General features: G+C 50.1%; 1 protein-coding gene across 2 annotated transcripts in view; it reads right to left on the bottom strand.

The window, feature by feature from the left end:
• Positions 1–3,672: 3,672 nt before the first annotated feature.
• Positions 3,673–16,630, bottom strand: part of FERMT2 (FERM domain containing kindlin 2) — a 51,138-nt gene continuing 38,180 nt past the window's right edge. The window contains exons 8-15 of one of the 2 annotated variants that reach the window (XM_062495823.1): positions 15,971–16,020; positions 13,695–13,819; positions 12,229–12,335; positions 11,679–11,900; positions 9,379–9,399; positions 8,812–8,936; positions 8,114–8,255; positions 3,673–5,151 (exon numbers count right to left, since the gene is read on the bottom strand). In XM_062495823.1, coding sequence (XP_062351807.1) covers positions 4,978–5,151; positions 8,114–8,255; positions 8,812–8,936; positions 9,379–9,399; positions 11,679–11,900; positions 12,229–12,335; positions 13,695–13,819; positions 15,971–16,020 — 966 coding nt within the window. In that variant the 3' untranslated portion in view covers positions 3,673–4,977. The remainder of the gene's footprint in view (positions 5,152–8,113; positions 8,256–8,811; positions 8,937–9,378; positions 9,400–11,678; positions 11,901–12,228; positions 12,336–13,694; positions 13,820–15,970; positions 16,021–16,630) is intronic. The other variant, XM_062495824.1, reaches the window with a different exon arrangement.

The raw sequence follows: 16,630 nt of genomic DNA, 5'->3' as shown, positions 1-16,630 counted from the left end.
AGGGGATTTCAAAGGGAAGGCTGGGATGCCAATGGAAACGGGAGCAGGGGCCGCATTGCACTGGTGCTTATGGGAAGAGCTGGGGGAGGGGGGCACTGTATTTGTTTCAGATCTATAACATCCAGCAGATATTTATGGATCTTTTATCTCTTTAGTGCCTCGGGGCTGCAAATCAAAGCACTTGGGGCTCTTGTGAGACTGAAAGCAAACAAATAAAATCCCCACTGGTCTCCAGAATGGTTTTGGAGCTGCATGAGCGAGGTCACTGATCCTCCTGAATTTAATTAGACCCATTAAACCACTCCTGGTGCCGCCACTATGGATCCTCACCATCCCTTCCTGCCTCGGAGATGAGGGATAACACACCTGGGAAATGAGGGTTGTGTGAGCCACACGGAACCAGGCACATCCACATCCGTGGGTGGCTCCAGCTCTGCGCTGGGTCCTGCCTCTGGTGACACGCGGTCTGGCTTTCCTGCATCCCTAACCAATCCCAGGAAAATCTCTGGTGGTCCTGAGTGCCCTCTGTGGGGCAGCTCAGGGTGAAAAGTGCTGCTGATCCCAGCCCGGGGATGCTCAACCCCACGAGGGACTTGGAGAGGTCGGACGAGGCAGGGCAAGGTCGGATAAAGCTCTCTGAGCACAGGGAATTTGGAGATGTCTTTGCACACAGCCAGGGAAGTGCTGCTGGCCACCCAGGAGCCCCTTCCTGGCCTGAAGGCTGGAAAGTCTCCAGTGTGCTTCCCGAGAGACACTGGAGTGACTCATCCGCCTTGGGTTTACTAGGGATTCATTTAAGGAGCTTTTTTTCAGCCCCTGCCCACCACAGGAAAGCCCTTGGGGTGGCCATCCCAGGGAGGCCTTTTGGAAACCCACGTGTCCTAGGCAATAACCCAGCTCCTTTTGGAGAGAAGAGAATCCCAGTCATGGAATGTTTAGGGTTGGAAAGGACCTTAAACATCCTCTCCTTCCAACCCCCACTATCATTTCGCCATCCCAGGTTGCTCCAAGCCCCATCCACTTCACCTTGAAAATTTCCAAGGATGGGGAGAGATTGCCCTCCCCCACCCCACAAACCAGCAGCGTCCCCAAATGTCCCTTTTCCATCAATTCCTGTCAGCGGGATGTCTCCACACCCAGCTCTCGCCCCCTCCTTGCTGCAGGGGACAGCCCTGCTGGGGAGATATTTCTTTTATTGCTGTGTTTTTCAAATACCCGTGCGTCTGCAAACCTCTCCTGCATCCAAAACTCCACCGATCCCGCTCCAAACCCGCTCCGGGACTCGCCCATCTGCACGGTGTTAAATTACTTGGGGTTTAAAACGCCACAGGAATCCCAGCCGACCCCCCAGGCATCCAAATCCCCTGCTGCATTGGGAGAGGTGCATTTGCAGCCTGCCAGCCGGTTTGCATCAGTACCTTGCCAAAAAAGTGATTTATTTTTTCCTTTTCCCCTCCTCAAGGTCCTGGAGCAGGGTCAGCAAGGGGGGAACATCACCCCCCTGGCCCTGCTGCTGTTGGAGGGCTGGAGTTGTCCCATTTTCAGGCATCTCTGCCACTTTGTTAAACTGAGGTTTGAGCAGCCCTGTTGGCTTTCAATCTCCCTCCCCATCATGTGCTTATCACTGAAGTTGGAAAGAATTCCTCTTTCCCAAGTACAGCCACCGGTTTGTGGATGCCAGGCGATCACAGCTTTTCCTCCCTGAGGCTGAGTCACCCGGGGGCTGGGGACACCCACGGCCTGGCTTCTCCTTTGGGTTTTAATTTGGATTATTACTTGGAGTACCCAAAAGAAACAACCACAGGCACGTTTCCCTGTGTCAGCAAAATAAATCTCTGTGTCTTCTTCCAGTGCTGGAGCTGCAGGAACTGGGACTGGCTGTGTCTTGTGTTGCCAAGACCCTCCTCATCCTCTGCTGCTGGGTTTGATGCCCAGACGCCCCAAACCCACCTGGCCTGTGATTTCCACATCACTGGAAACCCTCTGTGCCTGCCACATCCTGGTTTTCCTTTGGCTCAGGATCATGGAGCAAACAACCACAAACCTCCTTGTCCTCGCTGCTGCCTGTCCCTGCGGTGGATTATCCTATCCTTCCCATGGATTCCAGCTCTCACCATTTCCCTCCTTTATCCCTTTTCCAGGGTGCTCCTCACACTTCCTCCTCACCCCTGTCTATCCTCAGTGTGTGGCCATTCCCATCCATGCCCTATTTTATCTGGTGTTTCTCCAGATTTTAGGCAAATCACATCATTTTTATACCCCGCTCCACTCCGACATCTCATTTTTTCATCCAAGGAGAAAGGAAGTTTTCCTCTAGGAGAGATCCTGGAAAACCCAGCATTCTCCTTTGGATCACCTTGACCCCCTCCCTGTTTCCTGCAGCTCCAGCACTGCTTCCCACCCAGCTTCTCCCAGTTCCCATCCTCGGGGGGCCATGTGGGGAAGAGCTGTGGTTGACAGCAGCCTCTGCCTTCCCATGGCCCTTCCCTGACCTCCTCTGCTTTTCTGCTCAGCATTTCCTGCCTCATCACCTCCTCCAGCCAGGCCCAGCCGAGGTGCCTGGGGACGGACAGACCGAGGGGACTTGCTCCATCTTTTCACCTCCCCATCCTGCCTAACCTCAGGCAGGCAAATATTTTTCAATAAATATTTTTCAGGGAGCCATCCCCATCCCACAGCCAGCTTTGGAGCTGTTCCAGGCTTGCTGCCGAGATCCTGGTGCTGCCTGCCAGGAGCGTGCTCCGCTCGTGTGGCTCGGAGCTGCCCGGACTTGCTGCATCCCAAAGAACGAGCCCGAAGGCGTGGGGCAGGACTGGGAACATCCCTGGCACGTCCTGGGCCCTGTTGGAGTGGGAGGACTCGCCCAGCCCCACCAGGCCACCCCTTATCCTGGATTTTATGGAGCAAGGGTACAGGCTTCACAGTGGTGTGAAAGGATCAGTGCAGAAATGGGGAGATGGATTTGTGCCAGGGGAGGTTTAGATTGGATTTTAGGGGAAATTCCTTGATAGAAAGGAAGGTCAGACACTGGAACAGACTGCCCAGGGTAGCAGTGGAGTCAGTGGAGGGATGTGAAAGCCTTGTGGATGTGGCAGTTTGGGACAGTTCAGTGATGGGTTTGGCTTAGATCCTGCAATTCCCTGAATCCCTGGGCTGCTCCCCACTGCCTGGCCGGGAGTGGTATCTACAAGGGACCTAAAGGGGACTCCAGGGGAGCTGGAGAGGGACTTTGGACAAGGGCCTGGAGTGGCAGGACACAGGGAATGGCTTCCCACTGCCAGAGGGCAGGGATGGATGGGATATTGGGAAGGAATTCCTGGGTTTGAGGGTAGGGACGCCCTGGCACAGGGTGTCCAAAGCAGCTGTGGCTGCCCCTGGATCCCTGGAAGGGTCCAAAGCCAGGGTGGACACTGGGGCTTGGAGCAACCTGGGATAGTGGAAGGTGTCCCTGCCATGGCAGGGGGTGGAATGAGATGAGCTTTAAGGTCCCTTCCAACCCAGACCATTCCAGAATTTGTTAACTTTTTAGTGGCATTTGTTTCAGTAAACTTGGGATAAGGAGCCCAAGGCTGGCATGGGATGGCTCCACCCTACAGGACTTGTTTATTGCTTTTGCATAGCACAGTTAGACCCCAAAAACCAGGAGTGGCAGCTGAATGTTAAATAAAAGATTTGACTTTTATTTAAAATAAAATGTATTTGAACATAGTCTTGATACCAGGGACTATGGGAACACAACGCTGGTTATTCCTTGGCATTAGGTGGGCAGGGGATGCCTCCTTGTTAGCATTAATGTGTGAATGGCTTAATGAACCTGGCACTCCTGGCCCCAGGGATCAGCTACTGAGGGTGTTGTGGCACAGCTCTGGAATCCCCTTTAACTTAGACCAAAATTTACTGGACTGAAATTGTAATTTTTGTGGGTTTTTTATTCCTTGGTTTGTCCCCGTACCCCTTCCAGACATCCTACAGTTACTGCTGATCTATGCAATATCCTAGCTGGCTTGTGAGACTAGTTACAAAAACTGTACAACTTTATAAAATTTGTGGTTTTTTACATTAGTTACACAAAAACCTTTACTTCATAAACCTTTTACTTCATATCGTAATGAAAAAAATTGGCATATCAGAGGCAGAACAGTGACTATGCTGGTGAATACTAAAAGTGTCATAATACAATACGGTGTACAAATAAAATAAAAAAAAAAAAGACAATACAAATGATTATCAAAAGGCAAGTTAAAACAAATAAAACCAAGCTGTAACAGACTAACAGAATATCATCTTCGAGGCCACACAAAGATATCCTCAAAGTCATGTCAGGCACCTTGAGAGTCCTGGTGTAGTGTGAGAAGAGAGATGGCAGCTCTGCCTGGGAGCAGGACGACTTCAAACAGGTCAAATGTACAGAATAAAAACATCAAAAAAAGGAAATAAAACACTCATGCACTAAACATGATAAATAGACTTCATATAGCTTAGCCCTGGATGGCTTTACAAGAAGATGGCTTAGAGTTCTCTTCAAAAATTGGCTTTTTTAAGTCAGTTAAATCTTTATCCTGATCTGCCCATCGGAGTCTGGATCTGCAGGTCACCGGCACTGTCACCCTGCCCAGACATGGTCTGGTTATAGCAAATTAACAGAAGTGCTCATTAGTGCACACAGATTAACTGGTCTGGTAATGCAAAAAACAAAACAAAACAAAACAAAAAAACAACAAAAAACAAAACAAAACAAAAAAAACCCAACAAAAAAACAAACAAAAAAAACCCAAACAAACAAAAAACCAAAAAATAAAACCAAACCAAACAAAAAAAAAAAAAAAAAAAAACAACAACCAAAAATTCAATTATTAAAAAAAAAAAAAGATACATTTCAAGCTTACTTTATTAAGCAGCATTATCTCAAAGGACAGCTTTGGAAAGTTAAACATGAATATGGCCATGGGGGTTCCTGCGGGGCGAGGCTGGCAGGGCTCACACCCAGCCACTGGTCAGTTTGTAGAACATCTCCTCGTCCAGGCTCTCGTTCTGGTCCTTGGCCCGCGTGGACAGGAAGATGTAGCCCCCGATGAACTCGTGCACCACCTTGCAATCCACCTCGGTGCAGATGAACGACACCCGCACCTCGTCAGCAAACTCCACCGTCACCTGCAGGGCACGCTCAGCTCAGCTCAGCTCAGCTCAGCTCAGCTCAGTTCAGCTCAGCTCAGCTCAGCTCAGCTCAGCTCAGTTCAGCTCAGCTCAGCTCAGCTCAGCTCAGTTCAGCTCAGCTCAGTTCAGCTCAGCTCAGCTCAGCTCAGTTCAGCTCAGCTCAGCTCAGCTCAGCTCAGCTCAGCTCAGTTCAGCTCAGCACAGCTCAGTTCAGCTCAGCTCAGCTCAGCTCAGCTCAGCTCAGCTCAGTTCAGCTCAGCACAGCTCAGTTCAGTTCAGCTCAGCTCAGCTCAGTTCAGTTCAGCTCAGCTCAGCTCAGCTCAGCTCAGCTCAGCTCAGCTCAGTTCAGCTCAGCACAGCTCAGTTCAGTTCAGCTCAGCTCAGCTCAGCTCAGCTCAGCTCAGCTCAGTTCAGTTCAGCTCAGCTCAGCTCAGCTCAGCTCAGCTCAGCTCAGTTCAACTCAGCTCAGCTCAGCTCAGCTCAGTTCAGCTCAGCTCAGCTCAGCTCAGCTCAGTTCAGTTCAGCTCAGCTCAGCTCAGCTCAGCTCAGCTCATCTCAGCTCAGCTCAGCTCAGTTCAGTTCAGTTCAGCTCAGCTCAGCTCAGCTCAGTTCAGCTCAGTTCAGCTCAGCTCAGCTCAGCTCAGCTCAGTTCAGCTCAGCTCAGCTCAGCTCAGTTCAGTTCAGTTCAGCTCAGCTCAGCTCAGCTCAGTTCAGTTCAGTTCAGTTCAGCTCAGCTCAGCTCAGTTCACTTCAGCTCAGCTCAGCTCAGTTCAGTTCAGTTCAGTTCAGCTCAGTTCAGCTCAGCTCAGCTCAGCTCAGCTCAGTTCAGTTCAGTTCAGCTCAGCTCAGCTCAGTTCACTTCAGCTCAGCTCAGCTCAGTTCAGTTCAGTTCAGTTCAGCTCAGTTCAGCTCAGCTCAGCTCAGCTCAGTTCAGCTCAGCTCAGCTCAGTTCAACTCAGCTCAGCTCAGTTCACTTCAGCTCAGTTCAGTTCAGCTCAGTTCAGTTCAACTCAGCTCAGTTCAGCTCAGCTCAGCTCAGCTCAGCTCAGCTCAGTTCAGCTCAGCTGCTGCTGCTGCTTCTCGGGCAATTCCCTGCCCTCCCCTAGGGAACTGATTCTTCCCTCCTCCCTGATTTTTCTGGGTGTACAGATGATTTTTCTAATGCCTAAGCAAACTTTTGTGGTGCCAGTGTAGGAGTGAGCCCAGAGGAGGCCAAGGGCTGGAGCCCCTCTGCTCTGGAGCCAGGCTGGGAGAGCTGGGAATGTTCACCTGGAGAAGAGAAGGCTCCAGGGAGAGCTCAGAGCCCCTTGCAGGGCCTGAAGTGGCTCCAGGAGAGCTGGAGAGGGACTGGGGACAAGGGATGGAGAGACAGGACACAGAGAATGGCTTCACATGGACAGAGGGCAGGGATGGGTGGGATATTGAGGAGGAATTGTTCTCTCTGAAGGTGCTGAACTCCTGGCACTGGGTGCCCAGGGAAGCTGTGGCTACCCCTGGATCCCTGGAAGTGACCAAGGCCAGGCTGGACACTGGGACTTGGAGCATCCTGGGACAGTAGAAGATGTTCCTGCCTTGGCAGGGGTTGGAATGAGTTGATCTTTAAGGACCCTCCCAACCCAAACCATTCCAGGATTCTGTGAATGGTGATTTGGCCTTGAGGATCCATATGAATTCCTTCCCCCTTTCAATATCCTATGACTCTTATTAAAATATTTAGATACTGAAACACCTTTTATTGCCTTTTCATTGTTTTCTATTTATTTATCTGTTCATTTATTTATTTATTTAAATTACCATTACCTCTTGTGTTCCCCCATGACTCAGAAACAATCCCCCTGGGGTGTTTCCATCTCTCCATGGTGAGCATGTGGCCACACTTTCCCTGCTTCCAGAGAAACAAGGATTGGGCACACACCTGTTGAAGTCTGGGCTTCCTTTCCACTCTTCCCTGGTTTTCCAAGTTGAATTTTGGTCACAGAGATACTTTATGGGGGCTGGGGGAACTCATTTTGGAGTGACTGTACAAACCATTCATTTATCAATGCTTTCTCTCTTTTTGTCTCCCCATCACTGACAGCTCTGCAGGAGGGATGGGGATTCCCAGCAGAGTATCCAAGGTGGATAATTGGGATATCAGGTCTGCAACTGAGTCAAAACAATGACTCTGAGGCAGAGGGGGAAGCCAAATCATTTTTCCAGCAACTCTTAATGAGCTGCAAACTGCAGGAGAACAGCCTTCGTATCCCTGGCAATTTTAATTGTGTGTTCTGCCAAAAAGGAGCCCAAAATTTTCTGCATCCAAATGTAAAAGCAGGGGAAAATCCCATCTCGGAGCCTGGGGAAGTAACTACTCAGGGGTTTTTTTGCTATTTACAGGAAAGTCTGAGTTGTGCAGCAAATGAAAGGAATTTTAGAATGGATAAGGCCCTGTACATTTGTGTTATGGGTTAGGATGGAGCCCAAACATCAGTGGCTGAGGTTTCACTTCATTTAATTGGGTGGGTTCAGAGAATGGAGAAAATAATTCTGGCTACAGGAGAGAAAGATTGAGGGTTTTTTCGTAAGAGTCACATATAACTTCACCAGTGCCTAAAGGAGCTCGAGGAGAGCTGGAGAAGGACTGGGGACAAGGGATGGAGGGACAGGACACAGGGAACAGCTTTAAGCTGCAAAAAGGCAGATTTAGATGGGATATTGGGAAGGAATTCTTGGCAGAGGGTGCCCAGAGAAGCTGTGGCTGCCCCTGGATCCCTGGAAGTGACCAAGGCCAGGATGGACATTGGGACTTGGAGCAGTCTGGGACAGTGGGAGGTGTCCCTGCCATGGCAGGGGGTGGCACTGGATGAGCTTTAAGGTCCCTTCCAACCCAAACCATTGTGGGATTCCAGGACTCTGGGCGTGGTGCCTGTCTCACTGACAGGAGCAGGGGGAGAGGACAGGGTGTCAGACGCCATCTCACCATTTTGATCTCCCAGTTCACGTTCCACTGTTTCATGTTGCTGAAGCGCCAGGTCTTGACGGCGTCGCCCGTGCTGGCGTCCATGCGGATCAGCCGGTTGTAGGCGATCCCGATCAGCTCATCCTTCTTCCCACCCTGGAACCTGGCAGAGGGATTGATAAAAACAAGCCTGTGAGAACAAACCCAGCAGCCGAGTGTACTTGTGAAAGCATTTTCATAAATCAGCGCAGCTCATGTTTTTAATTTCAGCTGCAGTGCAACTTCCCCAGCCGAGGACGTGCACAGCGATGTCCTTCCCCATGGAAGGGGGTTGGAATAAGATGAACTTTGAGGTCCCTTCCAACCCAACCAAATCCAACCAAATCCAACCCAACTAAATCCAATCCAACCCAACCCAACTAAATCCAATCCAACCCAACCCAACTAAATCCAACCCAATCCAACACAACTAAATCCAACCCAACCAAATCCAACCCAACTCAACTAAATCCAACCCAACTCAACCAAATCCAACCCAATTAAATCCAACCCAACTAAACCCAATCCAACCCAACCAAATCTAACCCAGCTAAACACAACCCAACTAAATCCAACCCAACCCAACCCAATCCAATCCACAATGATTCCAGGATATTTAACCCACTCCTCCTGTATCCTTCAAGGAAACTCCCCCAGCCCAGCCCTGCAGCCCCACCCACCTCGCGTTGAAGTGCGTGATGCCGAACTCCGGCAGCGACTGCCAAGCTTGGATAAATCTCATCTTGGCCTCGATGAGGCTCATCTGGGCCACGTTCTGGTGAGCCTCCAGGATGCGCGCCGTGATCTGCGGGCGGCGAGACACAGCGGGGTCAGGGGACAGGGGACCTCGGTGCCACTTCCGCTGTCACGCGCACGGGATCTGAGCGCGGATAATCAACGATTCCTCCCCTGAGGCTTTATTTCATCTCCGACTGCTCAGAGCCCACATGGAGCTTCCCATCTCCAGATACAGGAAAGCAAATATAGATCAGAGATGTCTGGTCAGAGCCACTCATGCTCTTAAGAGCTTTAAGGATGTGAGTGAACAACAAGGCGAATTTTTGGTGTAGGGTTTCCAGTTTCACCCCATAAATCACTGGGGACTGTTATAAAAACCAACCAGGGCCCAAGTGTCACAGGGAGGGTGCAGGTTTTGTTAGTGCTTTCACCGCTGCTCTCTGAACCAAAGGGGTTCTAGATTAAGTTTATTTTAAGTTTATCTTAATTTTATTGTTGCTGTCACTTACCAAGTCTCTTACATAGCCTGGCTGAAGATGGCAAGGCGAAATGAAAAAAAAAAAAACAAAAGAAAAGGAGGCAGAAAGAAAAAAAAGCAATCAGAAATATGGCAACAAAGCAAGGGAAAAGTGTAAATTAACTGCAAACCAAAGTTCAAGAAAAAAAAAAAAAACAAACCAAACAAACCACATGCACAATTCCTTAGGTGGAAAAGCAGCCAAAGGGAATGTGAGCAGGGACAAGTGAGCAGAGATTTGCTAGCCCTGCTGGAGCACTGGAGTGATCCCAGCTGGGCCCTGGCATTCTGGAGAGATGGTTTTGGTCCTGAGATGGTTTAGGATGGATTTCAAGGAAAGGTTCCTCCCCCAGAGGGTGCTGAGCACTGCCCACATTCCCCAGGGAATGGGCACAGCCCCGAGGCTGCTCCAGGAGTGTTTGGACTATGGCCTCAGTGGCAGGGGGGACTGTTGGGGTGTCTGTGCAGGGCCGTGAGCTGGACTCTGATCCTTGTGGATCCCTTCCCACTCAGGATATTCCATGATTCTGTGGTCCTGCTGGGGGTGAAGGGGAGAGTGAAGCTGCCAGTTCAGAGGTGAGCTCATGTCCTCGCTTTCCTCTCCATGCCTCTGCACAAACTCAAGGCCACTCTGGCTGGGAAAGCTTGAGGGGAAGCTCAGGAGCTCGCTCTGAGCTCAGCAGATTCCTTTAATTGGGGTATGTGGAGAAATGATTGGGATGCTGTTTGGGATAACAAGCAGATGAAGGGAACATCAGCTCTGCTTCCCAGGGATGTGTCTGCCCTTGATGGCTCCCACACCAAACTCTGGCAGGGCACCTGGGAGCTCTGAAAAATCCTTATTCTGGGTGGGAATATTTTGTTTATTTTCATTTAGGAGTTGGTGCTTCCAATCCCAACCTGCTGCACGTGGAGACAAACATCACCCCAGTGGGTTTGGGACTGGTGAGGACTCAGAGCCTCCATAAATCCATGGCCAATTCCCTTTCCAGCACCTCCTGTGGGCTGCACAGCCTCCTCCTCCCCCTCCTCCTCCTCCTTCCCTGTGCGGAAGGACCCTTGAGGTCGAATTCCTGACATTCCTGCAGCCTCCATCCCTCATTCCTCTCTGCAAACATCCTCTGCTGCTCCAAGCTTTGCCTCTTGCCACCAAGGAAAATCTTAAATCCATTGCTTAGCTGATGCCTGTGAGGGCTCTGGTGTCCACACCATGGCCACGTCCTGACTGGGATCATCCCCATCCCCGTGATTCCATGGATTTTATTTCTATAACCAGGATACCTGCACAGTAAGCAAGTTTTCCAAGCTAGTATTTTTCCAGGTGCCTCTGTTTTACTGGAAACCTAGAAAGTATTTTATATATATAAATATATATCTGTATATCTATATATGTAGGTTAAAATAGTATATTTATGCAGCCTCTCCTCCATCCAAGTGGATATAAAGGCTTATTCAGGAGAATAATAAGGGCTATATAAAATATAACTCCACTGCCAGGAAATCATCGTGCTGTGCCAATAAAAAGTTATATTTTTCCGGCTTCTCTGACTTGCAGCCTTCTTCTGGGCTTGGAGAAATCATATCCAGCCCCAGCCAGCAGCCTGAAGGATTTAAGTCACCAAAAGGCCACGGAGCAATGCTTTCCTTATTTTCCCTGCTGTTCTGACATACAATTCTCTTTGAGAGAATACTGCATTTATTCCCAGTGTGGAACAGTTCAGCCCTGTCAGGCAGGGATCGGATGGAGCGTGGATGGAGTTCAAGCACGAGTCACAGCAACTCAAAACTGAAGCAATGTTCCGAGGACTGGCATTTGGAAGCAGTGGAAAAGCAGAAAGAGAAATATGCAAACTGTGTTACAGCCAAGTGTGGATAAAGCACTGCAAGCAACTGCAGCTCCGCTGATCCCGAGGGCTTCTCCATGGATTCTGTGCAGGGGAAGGGGTTTTAACCCCAGCACCGGGCAGAGATGGGGCAGCTGGGGCCAAACCATTATCAGCAGGCTCCAAACCATTCCCAGAATGTGTTTAAAATAAACATCAACCAATTTCAAATGCATTTCCAATTCAAGGCTCCCTGCCGCGTCCACGCACTTCACACGGCAGAATCCCGGTGCTGGGTGCCATCCCCAGGTGCCGGATCCAAACCACACCCTTCACTCCCACCTCATTTTAGTAACCACGTGCATCCCAGTGAGTGAGGACACCCAAAACATCCAAACCACGCCGTGTTAAACACCAGCCACCGCCGGGACGCGTGTCCAGCCCAGCCAACGCCAACAGCAGCTCCTACCTGCTTGTTCTTGTACTTCTTCAGGTAGCGAGGAGAGACCAGGCACTCGGGGTTGATGTCAGTGTTGATCTGCTCTGGGATCAGCTGCGGGTCTGGGTTCAAATGCTGCATTTTCAGGAAGGACAGGATGTTCTGCACTTCCATGCCATAGGAGCTGTCGGCCATGGTCTTGCCCTTGGAGGCCAGGCGGCAGGCGGCCATCCAGCTGGCGTACTGCGTCTCCTGTCCCATAAAACAGGGACACAGATCTGTCACAGCCATGGGGGGACCACCAGCCCCCTCAAAAAACACCCCACGGAGCCCTCATTTCCCTCCCAGCCTCCGGAGACTCCAAGAAGCACAAAGACGGGCAGAAACCCAACCAATGCATGGCCAAAAACCACAGGACAAAGCCAAGGCTGATTTTCTGCTCCAAACTCACAGGTGACTTGGAGCACATTTGGAATGCTGCGATCAGACAGGTGAGAGCATTTTTCTGTTTGCTATTTAAAGAACAGCACCTGAGCAAGATGGTGGGCAAAGAGGTGGCCAGTCCAAGAGATGAACTTACGTTGTCACAGCGCAGCCAAATCTCATTCATCCCCTCTGCCACTGGAATCAAGAGTTTGATGTTGAATTTCTGACCAGAGATGTTCACATCAGGGGTAACTTCACATCCTGCAATGAGGGAGATAGTGTTTAGCAGGGGTGTGAGGAACTATGACTTAAAAAGTGGCAAAGAAAGCGTAAATAGGAAAAGAAAGAGCAAAACTCCCTGAACTCAAGGGTCTCCCGTGGCACCTCAGTGCTGCCAAAGGTTTGTCCCACATCTCTGATGGGATGAACACTCCACGCAGCACAGAAAAAAAACCTGTGTCAGATGTCCCTTTTTCCAAGCGTCAGGCAAACGGGAGGGAAAAGCAAAACCTTATCTGAAAGCAATGAAGCCAAAGTGAACGTGCACCCACAGAACTCCTGGATCCTGCCTGGATTCAGAAATGGATCCAGTGGCTGGAAAACACCCCAAAATCTTCATGAAAGGATTGGAAAAGGTGACTGGATGGGTGTTGACTCTCACCCTGCAACCCCTCTACGTTATTTATGAATGATGGGATGCCATGAAGTGTTTCAGGCCAGGCTCCGTGGGGCTTGGACCATCCTGGTTTAGCGGAAGGTGTCCCTGTCCGTGGGAGCGAGGTGGAACTGGATGGGCTTTGAAGTCCCTTCCAACCCAAACCATTCAGGGATTTTGTGCTCTGGCTGCTGCAGCCAGCAGTGAGGTGTGAGCATCCTGCTCCTGGTGCCTGGAGAGAATTCCAAGTGGTTGTGCAAACACGGGGGGTGATGAAGCCCCCCAGCCACGGCAGCGCGGGCACTGCATCAACATCACCCCCCAGATTTCTGGGAAGTGCTGTCACAGCAAATCTGTCAAAAGCTCCCAGGAAGGTCCTGGGGGTCAGGCCTTGCTGCTACAGCAGCCTGAGGTTGTCTGGCATCCCCCCTGCTCCTGTCTCCACGGTCTCCTGTCTCCTCAGTGAGCAAGAATGTTTCACTTGACGTAAGGACAGGCAGCCACCATAGGAATTTCAGCTCTTGAGGCTGCTCCCAACCAGCAGCAGGGAGGAGAAATAAAGGCAGCAGAGGAACAAAATGGTTCTGTTCTTTCCAGTTTAATGCTGTGGGAGTCACTGCAATCCTTTGGATAAGTGACAAAAAGGAGAAGGGCAGGTGGAAGTTTGGAACAAGGTTTGGAAGGTCCCCTCCAACCCAAACCATTCTGTGGTCTTCCAAGCTCCCTTCCCAAGGTATTGAGGGGCTGGTGGTGCTTTCCCATGGGATCACACATAATCACACTCAGAAATCCAAGTCTGTGCCACCATATCCAAAACCAGCCACCTCATTCCTTTACACACCTTTACCTAAGCCCGGGATGGAATTCCGAGGCGATAAAGCAGTGGGAAAAGAAGATGCAGGAAGAGCAGCCTATTCCTGGAATAAAAAGCAGCTTCTCTTATTCCAGCCTTGAGCTTCTCTTACCTCTCAGGTTCATCTGGTGAGCAGGAGTCCCGTTGGATTCCTCTTTGCTTTTGTAGCAGGAGATGGAGGTATCTTTGAAGGTGCACCAGTAGGGCTTGTAGCCTTTCAACGTCAGCTTCTTGGGCCTGCAGGACATGTGGAGAGACATCTCACTTGGTCTGAGCTCCTAAAACAAGCTGCTCCCCAGGAAATCTCAGTATTTCCTTGGAATTTCAGCCCCGGCAAGCCGCTGTCAGGTTATTCCCACCCCTGCCTGGGGGCTCAGCCACCCCTTCACTACTGGCTCAAGGATTTGAGCTCCAATTCCAAGTTCAGACTCTTCAATCCCAGGGAGATAATTTGGGGCAAGGTGGGGGGAGCTGGAGGACTGTGCTACAAAAACAGAGGAGCCCATGAACCACTGCAAAATCTGCCTCTAGAGCCACCATATGAAACTGGAACCACTCTGCTCAGGCTCTGAGGGGAAGCAGCACTTCCAAGGACGTGTCAGTCACGCACACGCCTCAGTGCACTCCTTGTTTTCTTTTTAAACACTCCACAGCACAAAAGGTTCCGCTCTTTTCTACAGAAAGCACGGATTTTGCTCGATTCTGCAGGAGAAATGATGGCCCTGCAAAGTGAAGCACCCTGAACTCATCACAACACAAGCCCAGAGCTTTCACAGAGCCCCAGGTATCGGAGTATTTTAATCTTCCCTGATTTCTGAACCTTATTCTAAGGCTGGATCTGCAGCCTCTCATGCATTTCTTGTATTTTCATCTCAGAAACAGCTGCTGAGAGTTGTTTAGATGGGATATTAGGAAGAAATCCTCCCTGTGAGGCTGGTGAGGCACTGGCACAGGGTGCCCCTGGATCCCTGCAAGTGTCCCAGGCCAGGCTGGACAGGGCTTGGAGCAGCCTGGGATAGTGGAAGGTGTCACTGCCCATGGTAGGGGGTTGGAACAGGATGATCTTTAAAGTCCAACCCAGAACACTCTGGAATTCCATGATTTTAGCTGGCAAGGGCAGTAACCTGGCTGGCAGGAGAGAGGGAACCACTCCCAAATCTCTACAGCCACACCAGTCACATACTGGGACACATTTATAGGAGTGAAATATGTGGAATACAAGGGACATGCACTGCTCCTCCAATTCTCGCCAGCTGAAGTGTGACAAGAGGCATAACCAAAGCTGGGACAGCTCCATACACTGCACCATTTACAGTGGATTTCTGGCACCAAAATCCCACCTGAGCCCCACTTTTAGGAGCAAACAGAATTCTGTGTTCAATCTGACAGCCTCAAACCCCAACCCCAGGGTTCAGGGCTTGCACTGAGTGAGGCACCAGCAGTTTCTGGCTGCTCCATTCCCTGGTTCTTCAATTTGCAGGCAATTAGCTCCCGGAGTGGTGCCTAATTTGATTGGCAAATCAGCAGATCAAGGAGAAGAACACGTTTTTGTTTTTTGTTCGTTTGTTTGTTCAAAGGAGGGAAGAAACACCCACTGAGGGGCTGGGCACAGCCTTGAAACTTTGCCCCAGTTAAGCCAGACCACAAGCCCAGACAGGGGCAGAGACCTCGTTAATTCACCCCTGGAGAGGCAGAAGGAGTTTTCAGAGCAGAGTGCCAAGTTCTGGCTCCAGAACCAAACAATTCATAAAATAAAGGTTTGCTCCAGAGCTACTTCACTGTCTGCAGCTTTTTTCCCCCTGCTATCCTACAGCTCTGCTGTGAAATCCCATCAGTGTTTCCAGCTTCCAGAACTTTCACTGCAGCAGGCAGTAAATTGCAAAGGACGGTCATGGCTGCCAAAAATGTTCCTCCAAGTCCAGATGCTGCCATTCCCAGTTTCCATGAACCACCAACCGAGTCAAAGCAAGCTAAAAAAACCCTAAATCCTGAGCAAGCTGGGAGAGGGGTAGAGTCAACTTAACCTGCTCCTTTTGGCATGGAGAGACCGGGATCCTGGCTGGAAAGAATTCCTCCAGCCTCCTGCAGACCAGGAGAAGTCTTTGAGGGAGGTTTTTAGGTTTTACTCCTCATTTTAGGATGGTTTGTTCTCTCCTGGGCATGAAATGTGCTGAAGAAATATCCCAGCACACACTGCTGGCTATGGGATGCACCAGAGCTGGAGAACACATTGAATTTTGTATTTAAGAACCAATCAACTTAAGTACTGAATATTTTGAATATTGTAAGGCCAGGAGATAAAAACAACAAAGGAAATTAAGAGGCAGGACCATTAATTATTCACAGGCGTTACCAGTTCCACAAGCAGCTCTTCCCATCAGCACTTACTTGAAGACTTTAATGTAGTCAGCGAGCTCCGGGATGGAAGTGATGTCACCCTGGAAATCAGAGATTATCCCATTCACTCAGAACACTGGGATCAGGAGGGAAGGGATGTGGTGCAGGGGAGGGAACCAGGAGCACCATCAGGGCTTTAGGGGTTGTGAAACTGCTCCTGAGAAAGCCCCAGCCACTTCCCAGGAGAAGCGAGCAGTGAGAAATCCAGCTCTGCTGTTCTGAAAGCAGAGGACAAGGCTTGGTTTTCCTTTGAGGAATTCCTGCTGCTGCTGGAGCCAATTCCCAGCCGCGGGGTCACCGGCGGTCACGGCTGCACAGGGAATTTTCTCCTCCCTTCACTTATTCCTGATGCTCCAAACAAAAGGGAAAGAGGCACCTCTGCAGAGAATTGACTGGGGAAGGGATTTCTAAGCCTAGAAAGATTTTTGTTTCTCTCCCCAAAATTTTTGAAACATTCCGTTTAAATTCTCTCTTTTTTTTTTTTTTTTTTTTTCACCAGGATGACACTTGCAATTCCCAGGAGCTGGAAGTTAAAAAAAATTTCGAGGGCCAGGGAAAGGGAGAATTGCTCCAGGAGCTTCCAGTAGCAGGACAGTTTACTTTCAGTCTGCAACGAGAAACTGTTTACAGATACCACAGGGAAAAAAATGC

This window comes from Cinclus cinclus, chromosome 6 (genome assembly GCF_963662255.1).
Source record: "Cinclus cinclus chromosome 6, bCinCin1.1, whole genome shotgun sequence".
NCBI classification, from domain to species: domain Eukaryota; kingdom Metazoa; phylum Chordata; class Aves; order Passeriformes; family Cinclidae; genus Cinclus; species Cinclus cinclus.
The sequence above is the reverse complement of the archived record's forward strand: the minus strand, read 5'-3'. Positions and strand labels throughout refer to the sequence as shown.